This window comes from Phocoena phocoena, chromosome 15 (genome assembly GCF_963924675.1).
Source record: "Phocoena phocoena chromosome 15, mPhoPho1.1, whole genome shotgun sequence".
NCBI classification, from domain to species: domain Eukaryota; kingdom Metazoa; phylum Chordata; class Mammalia; order Artiodactyla; family Phocoenidae; genus Phocoena; species Phocoena phocoena.
In genome coordinates, this window is record NC_089233.1 from 38,322,228 (window position 1) to 38,339,626 (window position 17,399).

The window sequence follows — 17,399 nt, forward strand, 5'->3', positions numbered from 1 at the left end:
TTTCCTCCTAGATGATTTCCTCTGTTGCATACTCCCTGGTTCTCAAATCTCACTGCTGGAATCGGAGATGGCTTGGGTAGGCTTCGAGAACGGTGGGAATGGTAGTCAGAGGAAGACGGGGCAGGTGTGTTCCTTTAGTAAGTGCTTGTCATACTCCAGCTATGGGCCAGGCACTTCTCTAGTTGTGAGCAAGCCGGAAGACTCCCTCTCCTGTTGGAGATGATACTGCTGTGGGGAGGGGGGCCAGGCAGAAAGGAATGTGAGCAACGGATAAGATTAATTCTGATGAAGATGGGTGCACTTGGGGGGTGCAGGGTGTGTCCAGGTAGGACAGAGGGACCCTGGAAGGCCCTTAGCTGAGACCAGATGAGAAGGTTCTCAGAATGGTGGGTAGAGGTGAGATGGTGGAGTGGGCGGTGCCCCAGTGCAGGGCTGGTTTTGGTTGTTGCTGCACCCCCGGCTTGTCATGGTGCCTGATACATAGTAGCAGCTCAGCGATGACACAACAATTCTCAGCTGAATACACGAGTCCTGCTGACTGCCTGTGGGTGTTCGAGCGAGGCCCACTCAGGCAATGACATGTGCATGAAGAGTCGCAAGTCCTGCGTAGAAATCCTACACGGCTGTATACTAAACCCCTGTGTACTTAAATGGGAAATTTATGTTTACATGTAAAAAAAAAAGTCAGGCTCCCTCGGTTGCTGACAGCTCCAGCAGAAAGGCCAGAGGGTCAGGAAGGAAGCTCTGCGGCCTCTTAGCGAGTCCTGAGGCCAAGCCTTCCTGCTTTGAAGAGCAGAGCAGACACCAGAAACCCGTGAGATGGCTCCGAGATTTATGCATAGGCTGAATGATTGTAGATGTGGGGTTCACCACTTGGATGTCTGCAGACAGCCAAGAGGGCAGCAGGATAGGGGACCCATGGCAACTTGTGCCCAGGACTCCAAGCATCCTTGCTAGAAGGCAGGTGCAAGGACGCTCACAGCAGAACTGATAAAATGAGCAGCCGTCGGTAACCTGGAAAACCACCCATGGACAAACAGCCATGTGCCCCTGAAATGGAGTCCTGCAGCAGTGAACGAACTGAACACATCTGCCTGCAACATCCTGGAGAGAGCTCTCCAGCAACACAGGTGGGAGAAAGACCTGTAGTGCTGACACAGGACTTCTGAATACCCCAGGTGCACACATGGTTTATGGGTCCACATGTGCATTGAAGTACAGAGACAGCACTGAAGATTATGCTGAACGCACACGAATGCCTCTGGGGAGGGAGAGAACAGACACTAGAGAGGGAAACATCAGGAACTGAATTTCCATCATAATGTTCTATATCTTTCATTAAAAGAAAAACAGAAACCTTAAGCAGAAGTGCTGAATATGGTGGGTACACTATTTGTGATATTATTCTGCCCCTCTCTGTAGTTGTAAAACTTTGAATGCCTTCCTCTAATCTCTTTCAAAATCAATTGTAATTATTCTGAGTGAAAATAGTCAATCCCAAAGGGTTAAATACTATGTGGATCTGTTATATAACATTCTTAAAATGACCAAACCATAAGAATGGAGAGCAGATTGGTGGTCACCAGGAGTCAGAGAAGTGGGTGTGGCTGTGAAGGGGCAGCAGGCAGGACCTTTGTGGTGATGGATGTTCTGAACCTTGACTGTATCACTCAGTGTTCTTTCTGTGATGTTGTGCTATAGTTTTTAAAGATAGAACCATTGGGGGAAACTGGGTAAAGAGTACGCAGCACCTCTCTGTATCATTTCTTAGGATGACGAGACAGCCTTGCCTCCTGCTAAGGGGGGGAAGAGCACCCTACCCCATCCTGTTCTGTCCTGTAGTTCTGAGGAAGGCCTATGGGGGGCCCTCAGGTGCTGAGGATGGGGACAGTGGCCGGAGTAAGGACAGTGGGGGTCCTGGGCACTAGAGTGCCTTTCTGTACCTTTGCTGGTTTAGTGAGTGATGTGATGTCTTATTTTGATTTGCATTTCCTAGGGAACATTTTGAATGTGTGAATTAATGGAAGATTACTACATTCAGTCTTCCCTTTAAGGGCAAATGATTATTGAAATGCATTTCTTAAACCTAGAGTTTGAAGGAATGTTTTAACTTGAGCACAAGCGGCAGTAACCATGTTCTGGTTCATTTTCTTTTGTGTTTTGTGTATTTTGCTTTGAAGCCGAATGACTTTTTTTTTTTTTTTTAATTAATTTTTGGCTGCATTGGGTCTTTGTCGCTGCACGCAGGCTTTCTCTAATTGCAGTGAGTGGGGGCTGCTCTTCATTGCAGTGCGTGGGCCTCTCATTGTAGTGGCTTCTCTTGTTGTGGAGCATGGGCTCTAGGCGTGCGGGCTTCAGAGTTGTGGCGTGCGGGCTCAGTAGTTGTGGCTCACGGCCTCTAGAGCGCAGGCTCAGTAGTTGTGGCGCACAGGCTTAGTTGATCTGCGGCATGTGGGATCTTCCCAGACCAGGGCTCAAACCCATGTTCCCTGCATTGGCAGGCGGATTCTTAACCACTGCGCCACCAGGGAAGTCCCTAGTGACTTCTTAGGATTAGACTCAGACTGCACTGGCTGCAGGAGGGAGTGTGCTTTGTTCCATTTGGCACACTTCCTCCTTTGAAGAGAGTGTCTAATGTATTTGTCCTTCCAAATTTTAGCTTTTGGAGCTGCATTGGGATACAGTTTCCTGAACATTGGGACAATCTCCGTAGATACTCCTGTGTTTTTTGCTCGTCTCTTTGGTTTAGGTTTTTTGTTTGTTTTTTAAGACCCCTGTTGAAGATTCTCCCCTCTTGTTTCTTTCGTCTTTGCAGAGCTCTCCACCATAGCAGGGACTCATCTTCCCTGCTAGCCTTTTAGCACACACAGCATCCTGTGTGTCTGAGTGTTCTGAATACCCCTTGTTGCTTTGAAATCATGACTGGTAGTTCATTTCTTAAGCAGTTAAAATTGGGCTGGTTACAAGAATCTGAAGCTTTGTAAACGATTCAGTTTTTATGTATTTGAAAGTCATCTCGGACTTCCCTGGTGGTGCAGTGGTTAAGAATCCACCTGCCAGTGCAGGGGACACGGGTTTGAGCCGTGGTCTGGGAAGATCCCACATGCTGTGGAGCAACTAAGCCCATGCGCCACAACTACTGAGCCTGCATGCCACAACTACTGAAGCCCGCATACCTAGAGCCCGTGCTCCGCAACAAGAGAAGCCACCGCAAGGAAGAGTAGCCCCCGCTCGCCACAACTAGAGAAAGCCCGCACAGCAACGAAGACCCAACACAGCCAAAAAATAAATAAAACATTAAAAAAAAAATAAAAGTCATCTCTAGGGAATTCCCTGGTGGTCTAGTACTTAGTACTTGGCACTTTCACTGCCAGGACCCCCGGGTTCAATCCCACATGCCACATAGCCAAAAAAAAAAAAAGTCATCTCTGTAGTCCCTTCACATACTTCCATTTTAGGGGCTGAGTAGACAGTGACATTTGACTCTCACTCTCTTCCCATTCTCCAGGAAGAATACAGGAATTCCATGCCTGCATCCAGTTTTCAGCAGCAGAAGCTGCGTGTTTGTGAAGTCTGTTCAGCCTACCTTGGTCTCCATGACAATGACCGTCGTCTTGCAGACCACTTCGGGGGCAAGTTACACTTGGGGTTCATTCAGATCCGTGAGAAGCTCGATCAGTTAAGGGTATGTTAATGTGTTGTGTTTCTGAAGAAACCCGAGAAGTTTTCTGATTGTCTTTACATCTCTTTGCTTTTAGAAAACCTTGTGTTCTTTTTTGTTTTTGTTTTGTTTTTTGGGGGAGGGGGTTTGGTGGAGGTACTGAAAACCTTCTGTTCTGATTCTAAGATCATGCCTTGGTTTTATACTTGAGTTTTACAGTGAACTACTCAGATTTCATCCATATGTTCCCACAAGAGATCTAAGATCTCAGAATCCAGCAGAGCCCGGGATATTTATTTAGTCTGCTACCCCTTGTTTACAGAGGAAAATGGCAGAATTCAGTCCCACGGTACAGAGAGTTCTCGTACCCCTCTGAAAACACTTCTGTTGGTGATGGGAAAGAGCCAGTAGTCTGCAGTTTTTTTTCTTGGACGGAGGCGGACACATGGAGGGTGGACTGGCTAGAAGGATGAGAAGGTGATGGGGCATTTTCTGATAGCCCTGCCCCACTGCTGGATGCCTGTGTCCCTTCCTCGGGGCTCCGCCTTGTTCTGGGTTAAGCTCTACAACATTCGACATCTTGGGTACGGAATGCCAAGGAGGAAGATTAAATAAGTTTGTGATATTTTGAATTGTCTTCTTCAAATGGATGGTGCTTTCCCTAATTGTGTACTGGGACCCTATGATGAGATGCTGGGAAATGTGGCAGGCCTTTTATCCGGACACCTGAAATCTATTGGAAGGACAGACACGTGGCACCTGACTGTAGGACACCACGATAGTCAAGGCCTTGGGCCTTGTGTGCCCCCAGGAAGGAGCAGCGGGTGGCAGGGCCCTGCATCCAAGGATGGTCCCCCATAAGTGATGTACGACTCGGCCCTGGGAGAGGGAGCTGGGTGGCAGTCTCAGCACTGGTCTTGAAACATTTGCTCCTGTGCTCCCAGTAGAATTTTGAAAAATGATATTCTTTGTCACACATTTTTAAGTTGGAATTTTTTTCTTATAAATTTATGGGTATAAAACACGTAAAAATATTTTATATGTAGTCAGTAGAATGTAAATAACAATTTGGTGTCAACTACCATCCCCATTAAAAATCTGCTCCTTAGGGAATTTCCTTTAAATTGTCTTCCCATTCCATAACACCCCAGAATTTTGTCCTAATGTTTCTTATATCTGAAAGCCTTTTGTTTTTTTCTTAAGATGTACCTTTGCTTCAGAATACATTGAAACCTTTAGAATTTAAGTATTCACTTGATCTAGAAGTCCTGTATTGTCATTGCAGTTATGAGCAGTATATAGTTGATAGAACAACCCAACTAAGTTACAGATTTTGATAAATAGCTGCTAAACTATCAACAGAAAATGTATTTGGAAGTGCACCTCTTAACGATAAGGAAGGTGGGAGTTGTGTGCCCTAATCAGAGATGGCTTCACTCCCAGTGGTACTGGAGGTGTGCATCCGCCCTGGGCTATGCACCCCCTGGGCCATGCTCCAAGGTGGATGCAGGGTGAGAAGAGTGAGGACTTTCCTCAGGTGGGGGAACCTAGTGTTTTAGGGAGTGGGGAGGGTTTGGGAAGGAGGTGATGCCAGCCCATAGGCCGGTTCTCGGCCTCTCCTTGTCCTGGCCACGCCTTCTCTTCCTGGGGCCTGGCTCCCATCCGAACTGAGATTTAAGGTCACCCTTTATGCCCTCTCGGGCCTTTGTCTCCTGGCTCTAAGTTCCTCCCCCTCAGGGCCTTCCCCTCAGCAGCGTGAGGGGGGGCATTGAAAGGCTCCGAGTTGATTTTGGGGTGCTCTGAGCTAGCCAGTGGATGGTGCTCTGGCAGGGGGGTTGCTAGGCCACCTCCTGCCTGTCTGCCTTCCTTGTCCACTGTGCTCACCACGACCCAGCCTGATGGGACGTGTGGAGCTTGCTGTCCCCAGGAAGCCCCGCCAGCACCCCGGGACAGGCTGCAACTTGGCAGGGCAGATTGGCTCCCGCAGCAAGATGGATTTGGTCAGATACATGTTTTCTCTTTTACATGAAGTTTGTGGAGTCTCCTTGGGGTAAAAAAATTAAATTTATGGATTGATTTGAGCAATATGATAAAATTTCTGTGACTTAGATGTACAGCACTTAGGATATGTAGTTTGTCACTGAACTTGTAAAATGATAAAGCGTTTTTTTTCCCCATGTATTTTCCATTGTTTAAGAGGTTTTATGAAGAATGTGTTCCTGTTTCCTGAGTTTCTCTTAGGTTCTTAAATTGCCAGTATTGAGGTCACATAAAGGTGCTTTGTTCAATAATGTTCACTCTAGTGTGTGACTTGTTCCTCCCCCATCTTCCTATTCTTTGTTTATTTAGAAAACTGTGGCTGAAAAGCAGGAGAAGAGAAATCAGGATCGGCTGAGGAGGAGAGAGGAGAGGGAGCGGGAAGAACGACTGAGCAGGAGGTGAGCACATGCGACCTGAGGACACCCCACTTCTTCCTGGCAGCACTGCATATTTACTGCCCTTGACAGTTGAGGTCTGCCAGTTACCTGGGTGGCTCTTAAAAGAAAAATAAGCAAACACATAGCACGTTCAGTCAAGCGAGGTTCTGGCTGGTCCAGGAGGACCTGTGTGCACAGCTGTGTGGTGTGGACAGGACACCCAAGCCGCTCGAGCAGCTGTGGCCACCTGATGCTTACCTAGAAAGATGTGGACTCCCTGGCAGGGGTGGAGGGGGACCTGTCACAGCACCTCCTGTGGAGCAGCCCTTGACCAGCAGGACAGGCAGGAACTGGGACACCAGAGAGGAACATGCTCTCACGCCGCCATGCCTGCTGTGGGCAGGACCCACCAGGGGCGGGCTCCGGTGTGGGCCCAGGCTCATGGGTGGTAGGGTGGAAGCAGAGAGAACGTGAGCTAGCTGGGGTCCAGGCCAAGGAGGTGGCAGTTCGAACCCTGTGAGGGCCAGGAGGGAATGATGTGTTCTGGGGGTGGAGCTGATAGGATTTGCTAGTGGACAGAGCGAGTTGTGCAAAGGGGGAGTGGAGCTGGCTCAGGGCTTCTGACCAGGAGTGGCCGCTTATGGCGGTGGGGAGACTGGGAATGGTGTGTTGGGATGAGGAGGAGGTGGGGAGGAGAATTTGGCTGTGGCCATATTTGAGCCTAAGAGACATCCCTTCAGCCTAAGAGACATGCAGGTGGAGACAGTGGGTCTGGTCAGAGTTCAAGGAAGAGGCTGGAGCGCCGAGTAACCACGCTTTCATATTGGGCACAGAAACTGGGCTTTCCTGGAGGAATTCCTTAGTGAATAACTCAGGACAAATAATCCTTTATTGTATCTTTTGTGTTTCTTTTCATTATTTTAACTATCTAACAGATTCTGATTATAAATAGACTCAAAACAGTGTAAAAATATATTAAGTAAAAAGACACAGAGGTGACGACAGTCGCTGGACATGTTGTGTGCATGGGTATATGTGGAACCCTCCACATGTGAGACCTTCCCATAGCAGCTGTGCTCTTGAAGGCTACACAAAGTCCCTACTACGGTGCTGTAATTAACTATATCCTTTTATTCTCCCACCTTCACCCCTTTTGTCCACCCCCATTTCCCTACCTCTGGCAACCACCAGTCTGTTCTCTGTATCTATGGGTTTGGGTGTTTTTCGATTTCACATATAACTGAGATCATACAGTATTTATCTTTTTCTGTCTGACTTATTTCACTTACCATAATGCTGTCAAGGTCCATCTATATTGTTACACATGGCAGGATTCCATCTTTTTTGTGGCTGAATAACATCCCACTGTATACGTACAACCACATCATCTTTATCCATTCATCTATCAGTGGACACTTAGGTTGTTACCATGTTTAAGCTACTGTAAATAATGCTGCAGTGAACATGGGGGTGCAGCTATCTTTTCAAGATTGTGATTTCATTTCCTTTAGGTAAAAATACCCGGAATTGGAATTTCTGGATATTGTAGTTCCATTTTAATTTTTTGAGGAACCTCCTTTCTGTTTCCCGTAGTGACTGCACCAATTTACATTCCCATCAACAGTGCACAGAGATTCCCGTTTTTCTGCATCCTCACAAACAAGTGTATTTCTTGTCTTTTTGATGACAGCCATTCTGACAGGTGTGAGGTGATACCTCATTATGGTTCTGATTTGCTTTTCCCTGCTGAATAGTGACGTTGAGCAATTTTTTATGTGCCTGTTGGCCATCTGTATGTCTTCTTTGACAAAATGTCTATTCAGGTCCTCTGCCCATGTTTTTACCTTTTTTTTTTCCCCCTTCTGTTTAGAGTTCTTTTTGTGTTTTGGATATTAGCCTATTATCAGATACATGATTTGCAGATATTTTCTCCTGTTCAGTAGGTTGCCTTTTCATTTTGTTGATGGTTTCCTTCACTGCGCAGAAGCTTGTTAGTCTGATGTAGTCCCACTTGTTGACTTTTGCTTTTGTTGCCTTTGCTTTTTATGTTTTTTAAAGCCTTTGCTTTTTTTTCTCTTTTTTTGCGGTACGCGGGCCTCTCAGTGTTGTGGCCTCTCCCGTTGGCGGAGCACAGGCTCCGGACGCACAGGCTCAGTGGCCATGGCTCATGGCCCAGCCGCTCCATGGCATGTGGGATCTTCCCGGACCGGGGCACGAACCCGCATCCCCTGCCTCGGCAGGCGGACTCTCAACCACTGTGCCACCAGGGAAGCCCAAAGCCTTTGCTTTTTAAAAAAAATTTTTGATTAAGTTTTTATGAAACTATTTTTGAACAAGTAATCTAGTGACCATCTTTGTATGAGTTTGAGGGTTTATAAAATTCCTTAGAATTCCTGGGATAAAGGAATATAATATATAAATATTGGTAGGTGTTACAAAAATTGCTTTTCAAGAGGCTTTGTCAGATCACCCTCCAGCCACATGATGTGTGAGCATCTTTTGTCACTTCCTCCTTGAGCACATGTTGGTGGCGATCTTGTAAATTTCTGCTTGGAATGAAATGAGACCTCATTGTAAAGTGCATTTCTTAGTTGTTGGTTGTATAATGTTTCCCAGGGAGCTCATGTGACACTCACTGGCAGTGAACCTGTGTTTGCAACTTGGGTGTCCTGCCCAGCCCTGCACCTGCCATGTGACTATCTGTGTAGCTGAGGTGGTGTCCACTGTGAAGAGTTTGCAGAGCCACTGGTTCAACTCAGTGCAGCATGGACCCCTGGGTGCTGATCTCTGCGTTCTGCCTCCAAGCAGCTGGGGCTGGAGGTGGGCCTTATAGCAGGTCCTCTGGGAAGTCGGCCCTCCTTCACCACGTGAACTTGAGGCACCTCCCCTCAGCTGTAAGGGATGGAGCTGTTTTTGGGAAATTGTTCATCTTTTTTTCCATTTTAGGTCTGGATCAAGAACCAGAGATCGCAGGAGGTAGGTTTTCCATTTATGTGTTCTCAGTGAGATGTTCTTTTCTATATGCACTTAATACTTAACCTTTATAGCTTCACAGTTACTATCTGGTGGTCAGGTCTGGCTCATGAAGGGCACAGGACGTGGGTGAGACTCCAGTCCCGTTTGTAGCTGGCGTTGGCTGGGGCTTAGTGCAGCGTGGGAGTGGGGACCCACTGTCAATGAGAGGGGCAGTCAGGGCGCTGCTGGGGCCTGCTGGGCAGACGGGAGTTTCCTGGCCAATGTACAGGAAGCGTCAGCGGGAAGGGTCTGGCCGTAGTTACCAGAGAGTAGTTGGTGGGATTATTGTGAACCCAAGTTGTAAGTTTGTGGGAGGAGGGGAGATAACAGTAAAGCATCAGCAGAACATCTGCTGCAGGTCGCGCTCCCGGGACCGGCGTCGGAGGCGGTCAAGATCTACCTCCAGAGAGCGGCGGAAGTCGTCCCGGTCCCGGTCCCGAGACAGACACCGGCGCCACCGAAGCCGTTCCCGGAGCCACAGCCGGGGCCACCGCCGGGCATCCAGGGACCGGAGTTCGAAATACAAGTAACTACTCTGACTCCTTCAGTAGCTGCATCCAGGAGTGAACCCTTTCTTTGTGTGCCAGGGTGTGGGGGTCTGTCATCTGTGGGACAGAGTGGTAGGGCCTTGAGGAGTCCTGAATGGGGCCCAGGGCACTGACAGCCCTAAGCCGAGGGCAGATGGCTTCAGGGCTGGGACGGTTGAGAGGCTGAGGAGGTGGTCGCACATGGGCATGGCCATGCTCAGGGGCTGCACACTCACTGTCACTTTGGTACACAGAGCCCCTGACTAGCCCTGCTTACCTCTGTTGTGGTTTTTTAAAGGAAAAACAGCAACAACAAAAAAACACCACTAATGATCATATTCAGAGACGACCACTGTTAGCTTTGGTGTGATGAATTTTAAATATCTTTTTTTCCATTGTGTTTTTACATAATGGATCGTATTCCATGTGTGGACTCTTGTTGTATTTTCCTTTGCAGTGTTCACATTATAGTGAAAGCTTTTCCTGTTACTAGAAACCTTTGCAGATGTCACTTTCTAGTGGCTGCCCAGCCCTCCCTGGGCAGTGGGTTGGGCACAAGACGGCAGGCCTGGCACCCTCTGGTCTGCTAGGGCCATTCCAGCCGTGGTGGGTCCTACCCTTACCTGGCCTGATGCTGAGGGTCCAAGGTGTCAGTGCCTGAGGAGCAGCCAGGAGGGAGGGCCAGCCCTTGCTGAGCCTCTGGTTCCTGTTTCCCAGGTTCTCCAGAGAGCGGGCCTCAAGGGAGGAGTCCTGGGAGCGCGGGCGGAGTGAGCGGGGGGCCACCGACTGGAGGCTTGAGAGCACCAATGGAAAGACTGCGTCACGGAGGTCGGAGGAAAAGGAGGCCGGCGAGATCTGAACCCACACCCAGGCGCTGTAAATAGTCCGATACATGTTTGACACAGCCTAACGTTACCCTTTATATTTGCTGAATACAACTCATCTTTTGTAGTTTACCATTTCTATTGTTTTGGAGCTAGCTGTGAGTTTCTCGAGATGTACAGAGTTGCTCCTGTGTTCTGGGTTATGTCAAGTGGGAATAAATAGCCTGACAGACTGCTTCCTGACGGCCGCGGTGCAGTCTCTCCTGTCCCTGGTGTGCTAGACTTCGCCGTGGCTTCCACAGGTTGGGGGACACACCAGGGGTCATCTGACTTGAGCTTAGAAATGTGACTTACGTTGGACTCCCCTTTGACTTTTGGCATATGATGTGCTGTGCACCTCCAACACCCAGACTGGCTGGGGCCGGATGTGCCCGGCCGTCTGCTCTGTGGGCTCCACGTGTCTTTCTGAAGTCTGAGCTGCACTCTTACAGAGGACTGCCTGTCTGGTTTGTGGTAAGCAGCCTCAGCATGGCACTCGAGCTCAGATGAACTACAGTTTCCCCTCTTGGAGTTACTTAGGGCCAAGAAAGACCCGTGCATAGTATCTGCACGACAGCCATGAGGTCTTCAGAGGGGGGCATGCTGACTTTGGGGTCAGGTGTGGTTTGACTCACCCTTGGGGGGCCTGGTGGTGTTACCCACTCTCCCTCAGCCCTTTTGCTCGTATTGCTAAAGTGAGCCCTTCAGAAAAGTATAACTGGGAGCTCTTTTCTTGTTTTCACTTTTGTGGGGGTATTTTTGGAGGGAGCTTCTGGCTGGGCCAGAACATGCTGGAACATAACCCTGCTCACAGTGGGAGACCACTGGGAAGCCAGGGGTGAGTATCTGTCTGATAGGTGGGTGGAGGTGTGCCCTCCCAGGTGGGAAGTGGATACAAGTTGGCAGAAAGCCTGGGTCGGGGGCAGGGCAGGGGGTGTAAAAGTCTCCTGGGAGGGTAGAGGCAAAGGGAGTGAGGGCTATGGTCATGGGTTCCCGACTCAACGGTGTAGCCTGGCCTGTGACGGCGGGGGCTGGACTGAGCGGGAAGCCGGGGCAGGGCTGCACAGCTCCTCACACCTCCATTCGTCACCTCCGGAAGGGATGTTTTGGGGTTTTGTCCTGTTTTTATTGTCGTGCAGTACACATACATTTACCACTGTAACCATTTGTGAGTCTACAGTTGAGTGGCAATCACTGTGGTGGCCACTGTCCGTAGAGGGGTGGTTTTGAAGAGGCAGAGGGCAGATGGTGTCCCTGTACTTAGGAGGCCTGGGGTCCCAGCCAGAAAGCAGGTGGCGCTGGGGTCAAGACGCCCAGGAGGGCCTGTAGGGCGGCTTCTGCTCCCCTTACACCTGGACGCTCACCAGTCAGTCCAGGACGAGGCAGTGGGAGCCCTTGCTACCTGGCTCTTCCAGCCTCTGTGCTGGAGGCACCCGCCTGCCCCTGGCACATCACAGGGCCTGAGAGCCTGGTTTCCCTGACCCCTGAGCCTTGGGTTCTCCGTGTTGGCCCAACTCCTGGGCATAGGAGTGCAGCAGACTGGCCGTGGCCCTCTGCTCTGGATGGGCAGAGGAAGAGGTCAGACTGGTGGGGGCAGTGCACAACCCAGGACACCGAGGCTGCTCTGAGGACGCCACAGCGCACCCTGGGTGGGTTCCAGCAGAGGGCCTGGTAGGTGGGTGGAGGACCCAGAGGGTGCTGAGAGGAGGGGACTGGGGCCGGAGGGGGCCACCTACCTGAGCCCCCTCACTCCTTGTTAAAATACTGATGTGGGGAATCACTCATTTAACAGGGAAGAGCAGGGATGGAGGTAGGGAGATGATTGCAGTCCTAGCAGAGAGTTGGGTCGGCCCAGCCAATAGGTGCAGATGCTTCCGGGGCCCATGGTGATGGTGGGCCCTAGGCCCCTGAGGTCAACCCCAGGGCTCTGTGGTGCCCTCAGACCCTCCCTGTCACCAGATTCTCAGGGACTCCCACACACACATCATGCTTCTGGCCACTGGCAGGGGTGGGGTGTGGCATGGTGGTAGCACCTTGTGTAGGTTGTGGAATCTCCTAAGTGCACGGAGGCCCCAGGCTGTTGAGGGGGCAGGGCTGTTTTGGCTGCTCTCCCCTCTCTTTCTGGGGATCCTAGCCAGGCCCAGAGCTACAATCTAGGGAAGGGAGGGCTGGAGGATCTGTGCTGGCTCTGCTGCTGCGTGGGAGCCCATTGCATCCAAGGCAGTTCCCAGGCTCTCGCTGCATCATGTGGATACAGGGATATCCTCCCAGGATGTAGCTGGGTGCTCTTGGTTGGGCCTGGGGGCTGGGGGGCCGTGTCCAGCCATGGTTTGTGTGATTTGGGGAGGGGGTGTGCACAAGCAGTGCCTCTGGTGGGCCCCCTGCCTGGGAATGGGATGGGGGCCACAGTGGGGCTTAGAACCCTCACGTGGTCCTGCTCTGGGGAGACTGGGTCAGCTAAGTGGTTTTTGGACTTTATTGCATGTCATTGTCATCTGGAGGACTTGTTAAAACAGGTGGCTTCCCCCACCCCCTGCAGACTTTCTCTTGGTCTAGGGAGGGGTCCAAGAATGTAGACTTTTTAAATTATTTTTCAGGTAGATTTTTTTGATTGAGATAAATGCTCCTACCATGAAGTTCAACATTTTAACCACTTTAAAGCGTATGGTATAGTGGGTTTTGTATATTCACAATGTTGTGCTGTGTAGTTTATTACTGTGTAGCTGTAGAACATTTTTATCACCCCAAACCCTGTACCCATTAGCAGTTACTCCCCCTTCCCTCTGGCCCCAGCCCTGAACAACCACTTATCTACTTTCTGTCTCTGGAATCACACGATGTGACCTGTGACTAGCACCTCTTACTACTGAGCGTGGTGTTGGAGGGTTCATCCACCCTGTAGCCTGTATTGGTACCAAGAATGTAACAGTTCCTTGGGCTGCTGGTGCTGCTAGTCCGGAACACACTGAGAGCTGGACAGGGGGCAGCAGGAGGGGTCCCCGACAGCTGGGCCACCAGCTGCAAACCCTCAGTGGCATATCTCTTGGGACACGAACTGAGCTGCTGTCCAACTCCTTAGAGCAGGGCTTCAAGCTCTTGCCACCAGGGCACATGCGGAAAATAACACTTGTTCTGTTTGGACCAGAGGAGAAGAGGGTTGAGTTCTGTCCACAGTTGCTGGCGCATTGTATTCCTTTATGTCCACTGCACAGGCCCTAAGCCCGGCCCTCAGACAACCCTTCCTCCTCCCACACCCCTGGGCACGCTCCAGCACAGGAGGCTTTGGTGCCATGTGGCCCTGGGCGCAGGGTCACAGGCAACAAAGCTGATGGCTGCTTGAGGACCTACACGTCTGCCACCAAGTGCCAGTGATCCCTGGTCGGAGGCGACCCTCCACCCCCTGCCCCGGGGCACCTGGGAGTCCACTGGGAAAGCCCGAGGGGTCCCTGGGGGTCCCTGCGTGTCCTGAGCACCCACAGCTCTCTGGCGCTTTCCGGCCTCTTCTGCTCTTCCGTCTTTCCCTCCCTGGGGCACCTGCTTCCCGCCCTCCATGGCTGGCTCCCTTCCCCGTGTCATCCCCACAGCCTGGCCTGCCTGATTTCCTTGCCCAGTGCCCATGGGGCTGGGGGTGCTCTCCCAAGGAGGTTGTGCGAGGAGCACTGTCCTCACTGTCCAGGAAAGAAGTCGCGAGCGGCCAGCCAAGGTGACTTCCCCCACCTGGATCCCGACCACCTTCATATTTTAATTTTTATTGAGATGTAATTGACAAATGTTATGTTTCAGGTATAATGATTTGATATATGTATATATTGCGACATGATTTTTTTCTTGTGGTGAGAACTTTTAACCTCTACTCAGCAACTTCAAACATATAACACAGTATCATTGTATACATAGTATGATGCTTATAATTACATAATAATGTGATCTATTACAATACAGTATTGTATTGTTCCGGGCCTCCTTCTGAAGCTGCTAGTGTCTCCTTTGGAGCCCCACCGAAGTTCAGCCTGCCTGGGAATCCAGGCCAGTCAGCCCCAGGCCAGGCCCAGGCTCTGTACAGAAGAAAGCACAAAACACTTTGTTTAGAGAATGAAGAGCAGGCCCTGCATGTGCACCCAGGTCCAGAGATAGGACATCTCCAGCTCCTGGGAGCCCCCATCTTCCCCCACAATCCCTGTCAGAGGTCTCTGCTCTCTTTGAAAATCACTTACCACGAACAACACACATTTATTGTCCCACCGCTTCTTAGCATCAGGGTTCCCAGAGCTGCAGTCAAGGGGTGTCATCTGAGGCTGTACTGGGGAAGGGTCCTCCCCAGCTCACCTGGTCGTGGCAGCAGTCAGCGGCTTTCCAGCTTTGGCAGGAGGCCCTCCACAGGGTGGCTCAGGGCAGCGGGTGAGGGAGAGGGTCTCCTAGCCAGACAGGCAGCACCTCAGTCCTGGGAGTGCCTTCCCATTCCCGCCCCAAATCCTGTGGGTTAAAAACAAGACAAGTGGTCAGGGGGTGGGGGTGGGGGAGTGCGGGCGAGAGAGACATGGAGACTGCAAGTGCTGGAGAGGGTGTGGGGAACAGTTACCACAGAGCCCAGCAGAGGTCCACTCCTTGAGACACACTTGGGAGAGCTGAAAGAGACTCAGAAATCCTTGTACAAGCGTGTTTATGGTATTCACAGTAGCCAGAAGGTGGAAACAACCCAAATGTAACAGATACAGGTGCAAACAAAACCCAAAATGTCTGTTCCTACAATGAGATATTGCTCGGCCTAAAAGGGACTGGAATTCTGATGCATGTCTAACATGAATGAGCCTTGAAAACCTTATGCTGGGTAACAAGCTGGACACAAAAGACCACGTACTGTATCCATTTCCATGCAAAGTCCAGGATCAGTAAATTCACACAGACAGTAGGTGAGTGACTTTCAGGGGCTGAGGGGGGAGAGGCATGGAGGGTGACTGGTAATGGACACAGGGTTTTCTTTAAGAGGATGAGAAAGTTCTGGAACTAGATAGAGGTGATGATTGCACACCATTGTGAATGTACTAAGCACCACTGAATTGTACACTTTAAAATGGTTGAAATGGTAAATGTTATGTGTATTTCACCATATTAAAAATAAAAAGCTTGGGGGAGGGATGGATTGGGAGTTTGGGGTTAGTAAATGCAAACTATTATATGTATGTATAACTGAGTCACTGCTGTACACCAGAAACTAACACAACGTTGTAAATCAACTATACTCCAATAAAATAAATTTCAAATAAAAAGCAAAGCCACACTCAAAGGGAGGTGCCAACACAGGGGGAGAACACCAAGAGGTGGGGTTACAGGCTCCACTCTAGAGTCTGTCCCCATCATTGTTATTAGTGACGCTTGTTTTTACTCTATTTGTGCCTTTTGTCTGAAAGTCCTTTGTCGAATCTTTATCCTTTGGATTAGTTAAGTCACATAGTCGGTGTAGTTAACAATGTTCTTGGTTTTGTTGACACTGTCTTTTGTGGGGGGCTTTCCATTTGTCATACCCATTCTCTTTCCATTTTTGCCCCTTTTTGGGGGGATTGTTTTATTTTAACAGTGTTTTTCACTCTGTTAGATTGGAAGTCATATGCTCTATTTCTATTCTTCTTTCTATTCTTCCCCTAAAATTTTACAACATGCATACTTGATATGTTGTGGTTGGCTGAATGATAGCCTCCAAATATATAGAGGTCTTAATCCCTGGGACCTGTGAATATTCCTTTATATGGCAAGGGGATTTTGAAGATGTGATTAAGTGAAAGATTTTGAGATGGAGGTGATTCTGGATTATCCAGGTAGTCCTAATGCAATCACAAATGGGAGACGGAGATTTGGCCACCAAAGAAGGCCGGGTGCTCCTGGCTTTAAAGCTGGAAGAAGTGTCCAAGAACCAAGGAATGCAATTCTAGAAGCTGAAAAGATGAGGAGAGGATTTTCCCCCAAAGCCTCTCGAGGGGCATGGCCTGCGGACATCTTGATTTCAGCGTAGAGAAACTGATTTTGGGTGTCTGCTCTCTAGAACTGTAAGAGAATAAACTTGCGTTGTTTTAAGTCACTGAGTTTTTGTTATACCAGCAGTAGGAAACTGAGTCTAAAGTTAATGAAGACATTGTTTGCATGACAGATGGTACAAGGACTTAAGAGGACTTGAGGGCTCTGAACCCCTTCTTGCTTAGTATCAGCGGGTGTTTCGCGTCTGTGTAGGGCTTTTTGGTGTTTTTTTTGTTTTCTTAACTCCATAGACATTATAACTTTACATACAATCAGTGTTTGTATTTACCAGTGTTTTTGTTATTCACTCTTCTTACAGGTCAGACTTCTCCTGAAATATATCCTTCAGTAGAGTCAGGACAGGGTGGGGCAAGTGAGGCACCCGAGGCATGACATTCAGGGAAGAGCTGGGAAGCTACTTCCCTGGTGGTCCAGCGGTTAAGACTCTGAGCTCCTAGTGCAGGGGCCATGGGTTCTCTCCTTGGTCAGGGAACTAGATCCTGCATGCCACAACTAAGAGCCTGCGTGCTGCAACGAAGACCCGGTGCAGCCAAATAAATATTAAAAATTTTAAAAAAGGAAGAGCTCCTGCTTGGTGTTGTGCAGGGTCTTACGGTCTTGATAATTGATTCTGACTTAATTTTTAAGTTCACTAATTCTATGACTGTGTTTTGTTAAGGTTATCCATTGCGGTTTTTTTTTTTTTTTGCGGTACGCGGGCCTCTCACTGTTGTGGCCTCTCCCGTTATGGAGCACAGGCTACAGACGCGCAGGCTCAGCGGCCATGGCTCACGGGCCCAGCCGTGCCGATGCATGTGGGATCTTTCCGGACCAGGACACGAACCCGTGTCTCCTGCATCGGCAGGCAGACTCTCAACCACTGTGCCACCAGGGAAGCCCCATTTTA

At 49.6% G+C, this 17,399-nt stretch overlaps 1 protein-coding gene across 2 annotated transcripts in view; it reads left to right on the top strand.

Annotated features, from left to right (window-relative positions):
* The window catches only part of LUC7L (LUC7 like), a 36,306-nt gene extending 25,627 nt beyond the window's left edge, over positions 1–10,679 (top strand). The window contains exons 6-10 of one of the 2 annotated variants that reach the window (XM_065892072.1): positions 3,509–3,685; positions 6,011–6,099; positions 9,025–9,054; positions 9,452–9,619; positions 10,338–10,679. In XM_065892072.1, coding sequence (XP_065748144.1) covers positions 3,509–3,685; positions 6,011–6,099; positions 9,025–9,054; positions 9,452–9,619; positions 10,338–10,479 — 606 coding nt within the window. In that variant the 3' untranslated portion in view covers positions 10,480–10,679. Of the gene's footprint in view, positions 1–3,508; positions 3,686–6,010; positions 6,100–9,024; positions 9,055–9,451; positions 9,624–10,337 lie in introns of those variants that run through there. The other variant, XM_065892073.1, reaches the window with a different exon arrangement.
* The last annotated feature ends 6,720 nt before the right edge of the window (positions 10,680–17,399 follow it).